The following is a 17,156-nucleotide window of genomic DNA, read 5'->3' on the forward strand; positions in this document are numbered from 1 at the left end:
TAGTAATTGCAATTCTTGATAGTTTATTTTATACATTTATTTATAAATATATGTAATATTTTTTAGAGTAAATTTGTTAAAAAATTACTTTTATAAAAAATTGTTTTAAAAAATAAGTGAAAAGTTTAATTAAAAGGTAAAAAAAGTATATTAATCTATTAAAAAAATATAAATAAAAATAGGCGGGTAAGCCCGCCGCCCGCCAACCCGCCATCTTGGCGGGGCGGGCATGATTTTGATGCCCATTTTATTTGGCGGGCATGCCCGCCCCGCTCGTTTTTTGGCGGGCATAAGGCGGGGCGGGCGGCGGGCGGGGCGGGCGGCCCGTTTTGCCACCCCTACCTGCATACGAGGGGAAAGTTGTTTGGCATAACGACCAAATGCGAAGAAATAAAAAGGGTCGTCCCAAGAGCAAGCGTGTCACAACTAAAATGGACGAGCTTGACAAGCTAGAAAGAAAGTGTGGTTTATGCCGTCAAATCGGACACAGTAAAAAAATTGTCTCACACGTGCTAATGGCTCAACCAATTGAAATTTGTATGCACACTTCTTTTAAGATTTAAACATGGCTTTTTTTTCATTAAGAATATTTGTTACAACACATATGCTTGCTAAAAATAGAATGACATAACCACTAAAAAACAACACATACAAGTGGATATAAAAATACATCAACAACACGACAAAATATCTAAGAAATTACAAGCACCAAATTAATGTCATTAGAACCGTTAATCATCATCATTACGTCTTTGTCTATTTCAACTTACTCTAACCAAGTGTGAGACGTTCCAGTTGCAAGTGAGGTGGCGATTCTTCTTCTCTGGATTCTTCTATTTTCGTCGACTTTTGGGATGTCTCTGTTTCAACCGGCGTTTGGAACATATTTCTCACCACTCTCGCATTTCATCACAACAAATGCTTGCCTTTTACTAGTGTCATTGTCAGACCTTGCTATCACGGCGTCAAATCCAAGTTTACTAGCTTTAATTTATATCCACTCAAGCAAATGTTGACGAGAAGTGGAAGTCATTTCATTTGTAAATTATTGTCGAACATTTATCGCTACAACAATCGTTTTAACATCGTCATTCACCTCTTTTTGCTTAGCATCTACGTTGACCTCCTCTGGAACATCTACATCATCTCTGTCAATGTTGTCGGGGTGCACTATACTTAACATGTACGTAAAACACACATTCTGTCAAAACAGTTTTTTTGCTGTAACAAACATTATTTCGGATATGCACATCCGAAATAAATTTGGTGGATTTCAGAAGTGCATATTTGAAGTGACGCAGGTTTCTTCTCCAACAAATAAGCACTAATGCAAGCAAATAAAAGATAAAATAAGAAAACTTTACTTCAAATTTTAGTTTTCTATGCTCTCTTTGCTATGATCAACCACTTAAAATTTAGTTTGGAGACGAAAAATTGATTGGAAATGGTTGAGGTTTTGGAGAGGGTTTTGATTTTTGAGTGAAAGAAAATGAATGAAATATTGAATGTGGAAAAATGTATAGAAAGAGTGTTTTCGAGTATGCATATCTGAAAATACCTTTTTCAAACGTTTTATTATTTAAACGTTGAATTTTCGGATATACATATCCAAAACATCTTAAAAATATGAAAATGGTGCGTTTAAATATGCATACGAGAGTAGAGTTAGAAATTTGGAAGAGGTTCAATGTGAAAATTGTTAATGAAATGAATGAAACTGTATATGTGGTGTAGATAGGGCTGTGAAATTGGGATGAAAGAAATGAGACTCGTGTGAGCCTCATTGTGAGTGTGTGAAACAGTTGAACAATTTTGTGAAAAGGAATGATTTTGGAGGAAAAGAATTATGAGTTGAATGGTTAGGATTAGCTTTGGTTGTAATCTGTGTGAAGCTTTTGGAAATTGAGTAGTTAAGATTGTTAGAAAGTGTGAAATGTTTTTGTTGAAATGTACTAATTGAGATTGAAAGGTAATTTGGAGCTTGTTGAAATTGGAATTGGGATTGAGCTTTGCTGAGAGTTTGTTATGTGCGTGTGAATATTGTTATGGCTAGTGGTCCCACTGATTGTATGTATCATTACATGATGATCATGGCAATGATCATATGATGATTGCAACTAACTTTACTCTCTTTATCTTTTGCTTATGATATGGTGCCGATGGAGCATGTGACGAGGAAAGGCATGAGGATTTAAGCATGGATAGATAGTTGAGGCAAGACATGAGGACAGCTGATGAAATGATGATGCTTGGGCATGAAGGAAGCATTTGTTTTTTTATTTTGTCTTTTCTAGATTTTGTACCATGTATAGGATGTGTAATGTGTATACTATAGTGTAGTGTATGTAGGTAAGGAAGGTATAGAATTGTATGAGATAGAACAGTCATGTGTATTGTACCTGAATGAAGGGAATTATGGAATGTTTGAAATATTGGTAACAATGCAATATTTAATAAAGTTTTAATTTATTTTATTTGAAATTGACCTTGTCTCATTCCAAAATGCCATTTAACTTTGTCTTGTACTAGTGTGATACCCGTGCGTTCGCACGGGTACCCGTCGGTTTTGCGCATTTGGGATGAGCTAAATTAAAAGTATTAATAAAAAAAATTAATTTAGAAGAAAAGTTGATAAAATAATAATATATAAAAAATTAAATAGTAAAAATAAAAATTAATTAAGAAAATAACATTGATATTGTAATAGATTGAATAATACAGTTAAGAGTGCATTTAAGAAATGTAGAGGTTCCACTGAAAAATAATAGGCGTAAAGAAAATGGATGGATTATAACCCATAAAATGAATGGACTATTTCTTGAAAGGCCCATATAACTGAAGGCCGAATAAGAACAGGACCATACATTGTTTCAACATATTAACATCGCTTCCTGTTAATATTTAATATGTTAATTAATAACTCCATATTTCCGTTAATATTAAATAGTTTGATCAAGAACTTCATCTTCCCGTTAATATACAATATTTTGATCAGTAACTTTATGTTTTCATTAATATCTAATATTTTGATATGTAACTTCATGTTTCCGTTGTTATTTAATATTTTGATAATTTCATGTTCCCGTTAATATTAATATTTTGATCAGTAATTTCATGTTTCGGATAGCATTAATATTTTGAAAAGTAATATATATTTGTTTATGTAAATATTTTTTTTTTGGAATGATTGTTATAATTTAATATTTCCGTTAACATTCAATATTTTGACCAGTAACCCGTTAATATTCAATCGTATAATTATTCCTATGTATAAATAATTTTGTTTTGGAATTATCTATACAAATATTTAAATCAATAGTAAACTTATTGTTGTTATTATTTAGTATTTAATTAAATGTGTTAATATCAGTCTCATATACGTGTACCATATAAGTACTCGTGTGTATCCGTACAATATTATTTCGTATTTGGATGGAATTGATCCGTTAAAGTTTTAATTTTAATTATTTTATAGTATATATATATATATTGATCAATGATGAACTTGTCCGATTAAAAGTTTAAATTTTATAAATAAGCAACAAATAAGAGTATTTAAACAAATATGATTTCAGTTTCAATACTTTTATTAATATCATTTATTAATTTATAATTAAACAGTTTATTTAAATTTTAAAATTAATTTGACTTTTTGATATATATATATATATATATATATATATATATATATATATATTGTTCCTGTTTATACCGACACACATTGTAAAAGAGATTAAATCTTATTCTCATCCAGTCTTATATATCCAAATATATTACATGAGTCCAATTGCTAACATTTAAGACAAAGAACAATATTTAAGGTAGTAATATATTTAATGGAATCAATCTGATTTTCAAGTCTCTTAACATATCAATATCTTAATTCAAGACAGACAATAATGTTTCATATTTTCTAACAAAAGGATTGAGAGACAAGTACTAAGACTTAACTATAGCGTTCGAGGCACACTCCATACAAAAACACAGAGAACGACAAGAACTAATGTATAACCTTCAAGATAGTTTTAGATTATTCTAACACAACTTTATTAATATATTTTTTTCAATAATAAAAAAATTAAAGGTTGTTGATCCCAAAGATTTTAAAATGTTCATACATATGTGTTTCGAATCACTCAAGTTGGTTAATCGTTTTCACCCTAATATACATTCATACATGCATGCTAAAATCTATAAAACTTGACAAAATTTCTTATAGCCTCAAATCTACTCATCAGTTGAAGTAACATAAAGTAAAACACCATATTTCAAACAATTGATAGCAGACCTCAAGAAAGAAGAATCACATCCAAAAGAATCAACATCAATAAAATTAGAGAAACTCTTCTGAAGATAATAATCAGTCATAACTCTATTAGCTTCCAAATGAGCTTCCACACAAACCCTCAAAAAATTCTCAACAATGGCACTCCTATAGCACTCATTCCCATCATTAGCAGCAACAAAATCTGCTTCGGCTTCCTTCAAGTACCGAAGCGACCGAATCCCACAACCATAGTCACATAATTCGTAATTCGCTTCGGTACGTGGTACGAATTCGGGTTCGCGGTTCGCAACTCTTAAAGAATTAGGTACGTTAGGGGGTATACAGAGTCGGTACGCTATTTGGGTTCGCGGTACGCTAAAATAGAATAATTGGTACGCTATGAATAAAAAATTATTTAATTAAAATAAGTTCTCAATTTATTTGATTAAAAAAATTAATTCCTAATTTTTTTAGTTATAAAATAATTATTTTTGTAGGAAAATATGGTTAAGAGATGAAGATGTATATGTAGACACTATCATACTTTGGGTAAAATATAAGAAAGTCCCACATCGCTATTTTGTTTGGTTTCAAAATATCATATAGCTATAAAAAGACTTGCAGTTGCAGCATACGATAGAGTTTGACTAAGACTAATGAATTAGTGGGGCCCCTAAGTCCAATACAGCTTGCAAAATAGCTGAGAATTGGTGGTTTAGTTTAATCAATTTATTATTGAAATATCTAAGGAAGTTCAAGTTTGTTTTGGTACGTCTGGTTCTTCGAATGATGTGAATTCTATACGAATTTCAGCGTACCAATTCGCAAAAGTACCGTGAACCGGTACTCACGAACCAATTCGCGGTTCTTCACCCATACCTGCGAATTCTGTGACTATGCCCACAACCCCAAAGAGCATCAAGAATACGCAAGCTTCCACTAACATTCTTCTGCAATGAAGCAGCAAGTACGCCGATGTCTCTTCCAGTAGCATTCTCTTGCCGGTAAAATGCAGCCCCGGTATCAAAAACCAAACCACGTTCAGTTTGAAAACTATTTCCGGGAAGATAATTACTGCATTGACACCGAAAGCGGTATTACGGAATTTGAGGAGAAAAATGCAAAGAAAAAGCGATAGTTAACAATATTGCGGCGGAAAACGATGACTCATAACTGAATACTCTTTGAATAAAATGTTAATTACACTTCCAGATTACAATCATAACAAAATTCAAACCAAAATCAAATGTCAGAGTAGTATTACACAGATCTACTAACTATTGAAAAAGGTAATATCTCTGCCACTATAGAATATTCAAACATTTGAAGGATCATATGTAAGGAGTCCAATTTATCTTAAGAAAATAATTCAAATAGTCTAAACTAAGATTCAATGACATATATTCACTACTTAAACAAAGTCTATACCATTTAAAGTTCAATGTTATCTAAATTTTCGAAGTGTCAATGCAATCTGATATTTGCAGACCTAAGTGCATGACTTGCTTCAATATCTTTCACTTCTTTTTGCTTGGGAACTATACTGGGCTAATCTTGTGCATCAATAGAAGCTTCACTTTTTATATTGCTAACTGAATTTATGACACCGTTGATTTTTTTGTTCCGTTTGACCACTTCCTTGTTAAGAAAATTAGTGTCGGAGTACCTCATGAAGCATCCAGTATTGAGTGCTCGTCCTTCTCACGAAGGCAAGCATCCCAATATCGACATCTCAATGTCGACGACGAATCATGCTCAAGACATGCTTTGAACGACCGAGACTTTAAATTCCTCCAACAATCAGCTAGAACATAAGCAGATTCATTTGCTGCTTCAGATACAACAACTTTCCCTCTTGCATAGCCTTTATTTTTCTCTGCATCTTGAACTACTCTTGACACTGCTTGACACTCCATCAACCATTCTTCCTGAAAAATCATTTTGTTTAAATTCCAAACACAAAAGTTCAATAAAGAATGAAATCACCAGAAAACACAATGAAATGGAGAAGCATATCGTCGAGCCTATCAGCAGCTTTGGAAGATTCATCAACATACTTGTAAGGAACAAATGTGAAACCCCTCGATTCACCCGTTCTAAAAATCATTTCAATTTCAAAAAAGCTAAAATTATAGATTTGATGAATTGGTAAATTGGGGGAAATAAAAAAAAAAGAAATACCTTCGGTCTTTGGGGATGAAGATGTCAACAACCTTTTTGTACTTATCAAAGAACGGTAATAGGTCCCCGACGATTATACCACACCATCTTTAATTATTCTATAATAAATCAAAACAGGGTTGTCTCGTGAGTAATAATTAATATGAATCAATACTCAACCCGTCAATGGATTCATGCGTGTTCCCGTTTACAAATTAATATGCCGATACTAATTCGAACAATACGTACCTAATTCATCAGTTCAGCAGGGCGGAAATCATCCATAATGAACAATTAAGATCTGATTTAAAACAACTCCAAATACTATCAATTCAGCACATGGATTCAAACATGACATAACAGCAACAAAAATTGACTGATATTTCTATATAGATGACTTCTTTAGACTCCTTCAAAGTGCATGTTTCTGCAATGCTATTTTAGACTTACCAGACTAAACACGTAATATGAACAAAATGCTGATGGTAAATATATCAATCCATACAAATATAGAAACTCACAGTGCGGCCATCCATGATGTGCTTATCGACAATGACTCTTTCAGCAACAGCAGGATCAGCAAACACAACAAAACCAAACCCACGAGCACGTCCTGTTGCATAATCCCGCATGATCACAACCTCAATCACCTCCCCATATGTCTCAAAATACTCCCTGAGACGTTCCTCATCCGTGTCCCACAATATTCCTCCCATGAAGAGCTTGCCGAAATCTGATTCACAGCCAAAAAAATGAAATAACCATAAAAACAAAAACCGGAAAAGCAATTCAAATCTGATATATCGGAACATTCCTTTTAGAAACCCAGAGATCAAAACTAAAACTAAAGAACCTGGAAAACAAAACAAAAAAGTGAAGTTAAAAATCAGATCGATCTTCTTTTTTATAACAGATCTGAAAAACATCACTGATCTTTTCACATATAGATCGAAACATTCACTAATCAATAAACACCACAACTATAAAAAACCAGATCACATCTTTCTCATGGAAGTAACACTAATAGATTGGAACATTCGTGTCGTTGATGTCGCAATCTCGAACCGCCGCCTTCCACAACTTCGTTGATGTCGCAAACTCGCTCGAAGGGCCTGACCATGAGAGAGATGGAGGAAGATTTTATGTGGAAGTAAAAAAATGAGAGCCGATTTGAAAAGGGTTTAGTTTGAGGAAGGAAAAGAAAAGGAGTCAGGTTGGAAGAAAAAATAAGAAATGGGTTCTTTTAGAAAAAACAGAGCAGATTTAGGGTTTAGTTTGAAAAGGGTTCTGTGTAAGAAAGAATAAGAAATAAGAAAGAATAAGAATGTAGGAAGAAATAAGAAAGCTGAATTTTGGAAGCTTGAGATGTGAGGCAGACCACGTGGATAGGTTAAATGGCAAGAAGGGCATATTTGGTATTTCCAGACCATTTAACTTTCTTATATTGTAGATTACAAGAATACAAAATAAACTAAATACAAATTAAACAAAGATTAAATCCAATTAAAGATAAATTGGAAACAAAAGTAACTTAATGCAAAATAAAACAAAAATACAATAAGACGAGCTCGTTTGGCCCAATTTTTTATCTACTTTTCTTCTCCTTATAAGGAGATTGAGGGCCAAACACATTTTTCATAAAGAGAAAAAAAGTAGCTTTTTTTTAAAAGACAAAAAATTGAATAAAAGAAGCTTGTAAAAAAGGCGTTGAAACCAACTTTTTTGGAGCTTAAAACATGTGGTCGCGGTTCGAATCCCAACGAAAACACTTTTCTTTAAAAATAAATGGCGCTAATGTAGTAGACGGAAATTTTTCAATTTTTTATACGGTTCATAACATCTAGAGTTATGTTTTATTTATTCTTTTTTTCTTCTTGTGTTTACATCATCATTTTTGTAGATACTAGTATTGTCCAACTTTTTATTTATTTTATATATTATATCTTGTTTTATTGTATAATAATTTTCAATAATAATATTATGAATTTCTTCTACTATACACTAACTTATAGATGTTAATATAACAATTAAATAATACGCATTATATATATATATATATATATATATATATATATATATATATATATATATATATATATATATATATATATATAACAACTTTTAAATTAAAAATAACTTTTAAAAAATAATCATACCCAAATAACTTTAACTTTATTTTAAAAGCTCTTATTTTTTAACTTTAACTTTAAAGTAACTTTTAAGACTTAAAAAAGTTGGGCCAAACGAACTCATAACTCTTTTAATTTTTAATCTCCTTTTTAATAAATGCTATACAAATTAGATTAAAATAAAACCAAATGAAAATAAAATAAAAACTAGAAACCAAAAAGTCAAACTCTTGACTTTGGTCGAGTGTAGATAAAATTTGAATCAAAACAAATTAAATGACAAAGTCAAAAAGTCAAACTCTTGACTCTTAGTCCCTTATTCAAATGATAATGAAATATGAAGGATAAAATTTGAATCAAAACAAAGTAAATGACAAAGTCAAACTCTTAACTCTTAGTCCCTTATTCAAATGATAATGAAATATGAAGAACCGGATAAAAAAGGATAATTCCTATGCATGAATGACAGTCAATTCTACATAGAGCGGATGAAACAAGTCAACTCTGTGTATTTATCTATTTGGACTTATGAGACTTGATGTAACGAAATGATACTGTGTTGTAACCAAAAAGTCAAACTCTTGACTTTTGGTCATGCAAATGAATGAATGGATGCCATCAAGACCAGATGTACCGTCAAACTCTTGATTTTTCACCCTAAGCCCTGATAAATGATTTTGGCTGATGAATGTATGACCAAATGCTTATGCAGATGAAAATAATTTAAAAACTTAGGGTATGACACTCATTTATAAGAAATGAAAGAAAGGGAAGAGAAATTACAAAATTGAGCAAAAACGTATCGTACTAGTAAAGCATAGCGACGTTATTTCGAGCATAAAAAGAACAAAATCAACACATGAGGCAAAGTAGTATGATGTTTTATCACCAGAAAAATTACGATGCTCACACAAAGCAAAAGCAATACGCTAACTACAACTCACATATCAGATCAACAACATTGCAAAAGTCATAGGCACCTCTAGAACATAATTTTTCTATAAATTATAAAACACATTCAATCATTAGAGTTTTGAATTTTCGGAGTAAAGAGGCATATCTTAGAGCATTGGGGAAAGAAAAAGCATCATGAAGGATTCAACCCTAATAGTTTGTACGGTTGTATTGCTTACTTATATTGAATTGGTCATGAATTTCTTAAAGACGTGGTTAGTTTCTCATAAATTAAATTCTCTTAGATGAACTTGCTTCCAATAATGTGAACCATGTAATTCATTTAATAATAATGTGTTGGTGATTTTAGTATCATCAATGCATTTTGGTAGTAATGTGATTTACTATAGGCCAATGCAATTATGCGTTAAGTTTGAAACGAGTTAGGGTAGTGCGGAGTGCACGCTCGTCGAGCCAAACGCGTAATTGAATATGAATAATAGAAACGGGCATAACGTTTCGTTTGAATAGTTGCACCCGTTCCCAACGGACATAACGATTCGTTTGAATAGTTGCACCCGTTCCAACAGACATAACTGTTTTCCGAAAAGGTGTGTCTGTTCGTTTCTATTATTGGTCTCCTATATAAGGAGTCTTTTGGTCTCGATTTGAAACACAAAAATTATATACTTCCTCTACATTCTAATCATGTTCTCCATTGTCAGAAGCAGGTTGATTCTTCAAGAATTATCCCCGCAAAGATTTCGTGAACCCAGACAAGTATAGGGTCGAAATACTTTGTTCGGAAAGTGAACGAACACGATTCTTGAAGATATCCAGGATTATCATACCGTATATCTAACAAACGAACAAAGTATTTTTTCTGATAATCATGGCTGGAGGAGGAAGCACCGTCAAGGAGATGACTAAAAGTTTCGAAAAATTGAACAAGTTTCAAAGACAATTTACATATGGGTGAACACACGAAAAATTTACATCATAAACCGGGTACGTTTTATAATTTCTCATTGGAATTAGAACATTGAAAATCAGATCTTGAATGAAATTTTTCCAATAATTAATATTTATAGAATTATATTTGTTCCTGGAGTTATGAGTTTCGTTGGTATTATATATTGATATGGATGTCGTAACGTATAATTTTATGGCATGTGTGTGCTTAATTGATAGTTAATTCTAAAAAGTATATTACTATAAAATAGTAGTGATACTTCTACAGGTGTGTTAATTGTGTAGGTAATTTAAAAAAAAAAAAAACTTTAACATTTACATACAGAGTGTGAGATACACTATAGAAACAAGTTTCTGAATGTTTTCACTACGAACCATTGCCTTGCTTTTGAATTTTCTTTTAATTATAAATCGTTGCCTTGTTCTAATCGTCTTTCCAACTAATGAAGAAACCCATCAAAGTTCTCCATGAAAGATATGGGAGAAGCGGACGTTATTCTTGGTATTAAGATTAAACGGGAGAATAAGGGGATTGTAATTACGCAATCTCATTACATTGAGAAAATACTCAAGAAGTTCAATTATGAAAATTGTTCTCTAGTAAATACTCCCATGGATCCAGGAGAAAAGCTTATGCCAAATACAGGTAAACCTGTGGATCAACTCGAATACTCAAGAGCTATACGCTCTTTGATGTATGCTATGATTAGCACTAGACCGGATATTGCTTATGCGGTTGGAAAGTTGAGCAGATTTACTAGTAATCCTAGTAGACATCATTGGCATGCGATAACTAGGGTATTCAAGTACTTGAATGGTACTATAAATTATGGATTGTCATATATGGGATTTCCTTCGGTGTTAGAGGGTTATTCGGATGCTAGTTGGATAAATAATGTTGAAGATTTATCCTCTACAAGTGGATGGGTGTTCTTGCTTGGGGGAGGTGCCATCTCATGGGCTTCCAAGAAGCAAACATGTATAACTAGTTCCACAATGGAATTTGAGTTTGTAGCATTAGCTTCTGCTGGTAAAGAAGCAGAATGGCTAAGGAAGTTGGTATATGAGATTCCGATATGGCCTAAACCGATATCACCAATTTCTATCCGTTGTGATAGTAGTGCCACACTGGCTAAAGCATATAGTCAAATATACAATGGAAAGTCTAGACATTTGGGTATTAGACATAGTATGATTAGGGAATTAATCATGAATGGGGTGATATCTATTGAGTTTGTTCGGTCGCAACAAAACTTAGCTGACCACTTGACGAAGGGGTTAGCTAGAGACTTAGTGAAGAAGTCGGTAATTGGGATGGGATTAAAGTCCATTTAAATCTATTAACTATGGTATACCCAATTCCCTTCTAATACAACGTTAGAAGCAGAATTCAATATGGAAAGATCATAATTAAAGATTGGAGCAATTGTGTTTATCTTCCCAAGGTATGTGCTCAGACCTACAAGTGATGGCTAGGTTGAAGTATATCTTCTTAATGGTTCTTTTGAAAAATTGCTAATGCAGGTGCAAGATTAAAAGGATCACCTATGTGAGCATGAAGTTTTGCCGCTTCAAGAAGCTTGGACTTGGCTTCCTATATGCTTATTAATGGATAAGGACACATGGCTTGTAAAGTGTCAAGTATGAATAGTAGAGTATTGTAAGAAACATATGTGTACTATATCTTTAGATATTCAAATGGATTGACGGGTTCAATCATTATGACACCCCGATTTTCGAATATTTGGAATGTGTATTTGTACTAAGATGAAAATTCAATCGTAAGACATTTTCTTCTATGCATTTGTTTGATCGTTATACATGTAAAGTAAATCAAGGATTATACTAAAATGGGGGGAGTTTGTTGGTGATTTTAGCAATGCATTTTGGTAGTAATGTGATTTACTATATGCCAATGCAATTATGCGTTAAGTTTGAAACGAGTTAGGGTAGTGCGGAGTGCACGCTCGTCGAGCCAAACGCGTAATTGAATATAAATAATAGAAACGGGCATAACGTTTCGTTTGAATAGTTGCACCCGTTCCCAACGGACATAACGATTCGTTTGAATAGTTGCACCCGTTCCAACAGACATAACTGTTTTCCGAAAAGGTGTGTCTGTTCGTTTCTATTATTGGTCTCCTATATAAGGAGTCTTTTGGTCTCGATTTGAAACACAAAAATTATATACTTCCTCTACATTCTAATCCTGTTCTCCATTGTCAGAAGCAGATTGATTCTTCAAGAATTATCCCCGCAAAGATTTCGTGAACCCAGACAAGTATAGGGTCGAAATACTTTGTTCGGAAAGTGAACGAACACGATTCTTGAAGATATCCAGGATTATCATACCGTATATCTAACATAATGAAGTTCTTATTTATAGTTATTTAATGATATTTTGTGTTTAATTTTTTTTCCTCATCTACAAAGTTAGGGGAGTTTATCCGAATAGCAATGAAGAACTAACCATAAATTTTATTACTATTGAAATTAAATATTATTAAGAGATTATTTATGATTGCTAAACATAGATCATACTCAATCGTGACGTAGTTATTTTACGGTTGCAACTTCGTCCAACACAATAAGAGATTATAGTCACACTAACAGGTTGCATAACAAGCTTCCAATGCAAATATTTTGAAAAATAATCATGATATAAGAAGACTCATAGGTTAAAACAAATATTACACAGAAAAATGATAAAGAATTGAAAAGAACTTAATCACTATTCTTATTCAAATTTTCTAATATCAATTTAGTTAAAATCATTCTACAAGTTTTCATACAACCAACTTAATAGTGCTACCTCAAATAGCATTACCTACGGATAACGCACCTGCTTCTCTTATGGAATAAGGGTCGAATTAACAAATCCACCAAAAAAAGGTAAACATGCGTTAGGTGAAACATTTTTGTGTTTTTTGCGTTTCACATGTCCCCGTGAAGTCTCGTTCTATACAAATTGTTGTTATACGTATCCATTATTTTCCACTAGTTAGAGATTATGTAGAGTTTATGTAGAGAAATTAAAGTTTTTTATCTTTAATTAAATAATTATATTATACTGGCGAGTAGAATGTAGAATTATAAGAGATTAGTAACAAAACAATGTTGATCCACAAGCATCTAATCATTCAATAAGCTCAAAAAATAAATTATAACATCATTATTTTTCAATAATTCATGAAGCATAATCAAGCATCATTATTTTTCAATAATTCATGAAGCATAATCAAGCAGTATTTTTTTTTGGGTACAAATAATCAAGCAGTATCATACAAACCACTAATAATATCGAGTTTTAAAACAAATTATATTACTTCTTAAACTTCAAACTTGAACTTTATAGCAGAAAGAACAACAATAAATTAAAATCACTATATTCATCACAACCTTGATTTTTACTGAAAAACAGAACATTCATCGAAACCATTCACCATAGAAACCTCAACAAGAAGCCTCAGAAAAAAGTATTCTGTTTTATTTCAAATTATTCTATTGAGCCATCATGTTTTATTTCATTCAATCATGCAATCCAAATAATGATCTAATAATATGACTAGTGATCAAAACCTTCACTTAATTGATGAACAGACTAGATTCTGTTGCATCTAAGCTTTAATTCTACTGCATCTAAGCTTTAAAATAAAATAGTGTACTTTAAACTCTTTATGAAATGTAAGTGTAATTTACCAATCCTTTGCAACATTATAGAACATTTCTACATTTCGTTCAATAGCATCATCTCTAATTCAGAAAAGTTCAAGTTATGAATCTTAGGCATCAGGATTAAGTCTAACAGTGATAACTTCAATTAGAAAGCTTGGTTTTTAGATGAAAATAGAAAATGTAGCAAAAGCAAGTTATGTACCAGTAATACGAGTCTATAAAAAGTTATACTCAGCAATATGCATTCAAAACCTTTGTTTATAGTAATTTACCACTACTAATTCCCGACTGCACCCTTCCCCCCATCCCCGACAGCAACATGACTCACTTAAAATTCAATGACAAATACATGAATAGAATGTAAATAACTCCAGACTCCGAATGCGCGAATCATTAGATTCGGGGATTCAAACCTGACTCAAAACCTACTTTGCTGACAATAACTCAACAAAGGATATGGACCACTCAATAACGTAGCAAAGCAACAAAACAATCCAAAGACTAGGACTATGAGAGATTAATGATAAGAGTGGCACATGGGTCAACCACCTAACCTTGTCATATTGCCTTGTGCTGGAAATATGAACAGAGATCATAATCAAGCAGATGAACCAGACTCTTTAACTTCCTTCTCTGAATCTCCTTTGCTTTCTTTTTCTGGTGCAGATTCTTGCTCCTTAGTTTTGTCCTCAGATTTCTCTTCATCTTTCTTTTCTGCATCTTTCTTTTCTGCATCTGATTTCAGATCAACACTCAATTTCACAAGGAGTTCAGCAGCAGCAGTTACTTCCTCGTTTTCCTCTTTCTTCAGCGATTCGGCAATTTCTTGGAATGTTTCTATGAACTTTTTGCAATCTAGCAGTAAGACAAAGTAACAGTTAATATATGCCATAAATTTACAATCAGCAATTAATGGGCTAGCAGAACATTGAACTAGTATAAATTATTATCATAAAAGTGCCACAGGATCATGTTAAGTTCCCATGATAATCAGGGAAAAACATCGTTAAAAAAAAGAACACATCATTCTACACAAGGACAGACACTAATTACACTGTAAACTAATTTTGTTAAGTAAACTAGGATCATTAGCTAATGCCCAAACACAAGTGGCATCTAAGCTGCAAAGACATTGGAGATGGCTTGGGTAGTTCATACTCTCATAGCAAATAGGCTCAACTCACTCACATCTTCAAGTTTGGAAGTCTAAACAATTTGAACAGACATAAAATCAAGAAGAAAAGACACACAATTGATATCCATCCAAACAACCATCATAAGCATCTAAAATAAATTATTTCAACTTCATTTCATTTAACAATAATTACTTTACAATCAAACTCAAGAAGAACCTAACCTATACAAACATCACTGCAATTTTTTATACAATAAATAGAAATTGAAAACTCCAATAAAGTAAATACAGGTCCTTTTTGATAAATATTCATTTCAAAACTCAACTAGTGATCCTTGTTGTGACTTGGGAGCACCGTTTGTTGACCAAAACACAATGGCACATGCCAACTAAAATCTGCGGTGCGCAATGGAAAATATCCAAATGAACAAATGAAACACATCAATAGACACGTACAAAAGAACAAAGGAAAACGTGTAAGAGCTATTCCAACAGTCCATCATAGAATCAGCACCTAAACCCACAAATCCAACGAGATTTTATGTAATGGCAGAGAAACAAAACTATAATTTCATCTAAAAGTTGGGTTAACAAAGCAGGGAACTCTTAACAAAGCAGGGAACTCTTAACAAAGCAGGGAATACAGGTAGTCCAACTTTCACATTCAAAACGCCTAAAATTAAGTGCAGAGTTACAATCAAGTAATCCGCTTAGGTTGCAACTTGCTAGTGGATGAAGAACAAACACTTTACTTAATTGGGTCATTACAAACACCTGACTAATACCAACACCAAACACAGGAGTTTAGTAGATTAACCTACATTATTAATCAGTAGAACATAAACTCAAAAGCACTTATAAAACAAACAAGTTCAAACACAGCTTACCAACAACACACTACTAAACACAAAAGCACTTGTAAAACAAACAAGTCCAAACACAGTTTACCAACAACACACTACTAAACAATTAACAGATTAAAAGAATATTTACTTTCAATTGAAGCAAATCGAATGCAGAAAAGCTCATCTTTCAATTCACCATCAGCATAGTCCCTTGCATGCCAAACACAAGACTTCTCGTTCCCAGCATGCTCTTGCACGGTCATGTTAGGCAAAACTAACCAAAACAAAACAATCAAAATCAATTAAACTGAAAAGAAAAAAAAAATAATCAAAATTCAAAACCAAAACAAAAGCAATACTCACTGCGGTGATTCGCGCAGATCTTGAGAATCTTCGATTGCCTCATGAGAAGCCTCACTTTTCCAGTCACTTTATGCTTCAGAAACTTCACACTTCCAGCACCTCGTTCCTTCCACTGATTCCCATCCTTGTCAAAACGGTACAGTTTCGCTTTGCTACAAACAAATCACAAATCAGAAATCAAAAATCAACAATCAAGAAATCACAGAAACAGTAAACAAGAATCGATAGAGAAAGTAACCATACAGGTCGAGAATAACTTCTTCCTCTTCTTCTCCGGTGGATACAGCAACCTCTTCGAGTCTGACGATCGGAGCAACCTGTGCGCCTGTATCTTCGTCGTCTCCGGCGGGAACATCTTCCTCTTCGTGGTGATCGGTGCTGGTGGACATCTTGATTGAAGTTGTAGAGAGAGAAAAAGAGAAGTTGTAGAGAGAGAAAGTGAGAGAGGGGTTAATAGGGTTTTTAGGTTTATAAAAAGGAGAGAAAGGAAGGGTTTGGTTGTATACAGCGATAGAGTGGTTTATGATTATACAGTTTTTGGATTGACCGTTCGATGACTGCCACGTGGAGAGGGATGGATGGCTGAGATTTGGATTATTAACAAAAGAGGAATGTTTTGATAAGAGGGGAATTATGTTTTGGATTTACGGATTGCAAGCAGACCTAAACTCGCGGAGTCACCCGAACCCGAGTGAATGGGTGAAAATTCGAATTGA

The 17,156-nt window shown here is 33.0% G+C and overlaps 1 protein-coding gene and 1 long non-coding RNA gene across 2 annotated transcripts; both read right to left on the reverse strand.

The window, feature by feature from the left end:
• Positions 1–6,033: 6,033 nt before the first annotated feature.
• LOC131647528 (uncharacterized) lies at positions 6,034–7,415 on the reverse strand. The gene is made up of 2 exons (XR_009297852.1): positions 6,449–7,415; positions 6,034–6,195 (listed from the first exon to the last, which is right to left on the reverse strand). It is a non-coding gene; the product is annotated as an uncharacterized LOC131647528 (long non-coding RNA).
• A 7,010-nt stretch (positions 7,416–14,425) lies between these two features.
• LOC131653085 (ran-binding protein 1 homolog b-like) lies at positions 14,426–16,913 on the reverse strand. The gene is made up of 4 exons (XM_058923131.1): positions 16,684–16,913; positions 16,441–16,592; positions 16,226–16,351; positions 14,426–14,952 (listed from the first exon to the last, which is right to left on the reverse strand). The coding sequence occupies exons 1-4, from the start codon at positions 16,827–16,829 to the stop codon at positions 14,696–14,698; spliced, it is 681 nt and encodes a 226-aa protein (XP_058779114.1). The 5' UTR covers positions 16,830–16,913; the 3' UTR covers positions 14,426–14,695.
• Between the last annotated feature and the right edge of the window lie 243 nt (positions 16,914–17,156).

The sequence above is a fragment of the Vicia villosa genome, linkage group LG2, assembly GCF_029867415.1.
Source record: "Vicia villosa cultivar HV-30 ecotype Madison, WI linkage group LG2, Vvil1.0, whole genome shotgun sequence".
Taxonomy (NCBI): Eukaryota; Viridiplantae; Streptophyta; class Magnoliopsida; order Fabales; family Fabaceae; genus Vicia; species Vicia villosa.

Excerpts from the sequence above, each read along its gene's own strand:
- LOC131653085 (XM_058923131.1), bottom strand. The coding sequence starts at position 16,829 with ATGTCCACCAGCACCGATCACCACGAAGAGGAAGATGTTCCCGCCGGA. Across the intron at positions 16,593-16,683 it reads GAAGAAGTTATTCTCGACCT|CAAAGCGAAACTGTACCGTT; the intron begins GTATGGTTACTT and ends ATTTGTTTGTAG. Across the intron at positions 16,352-16,440 it reads GATCTGCGCGAATCACCGCA|TTTTGCCTAACATGACCGTG; the intron begins GTGAGTATTGCT and ends TGTTTTGGTTAG.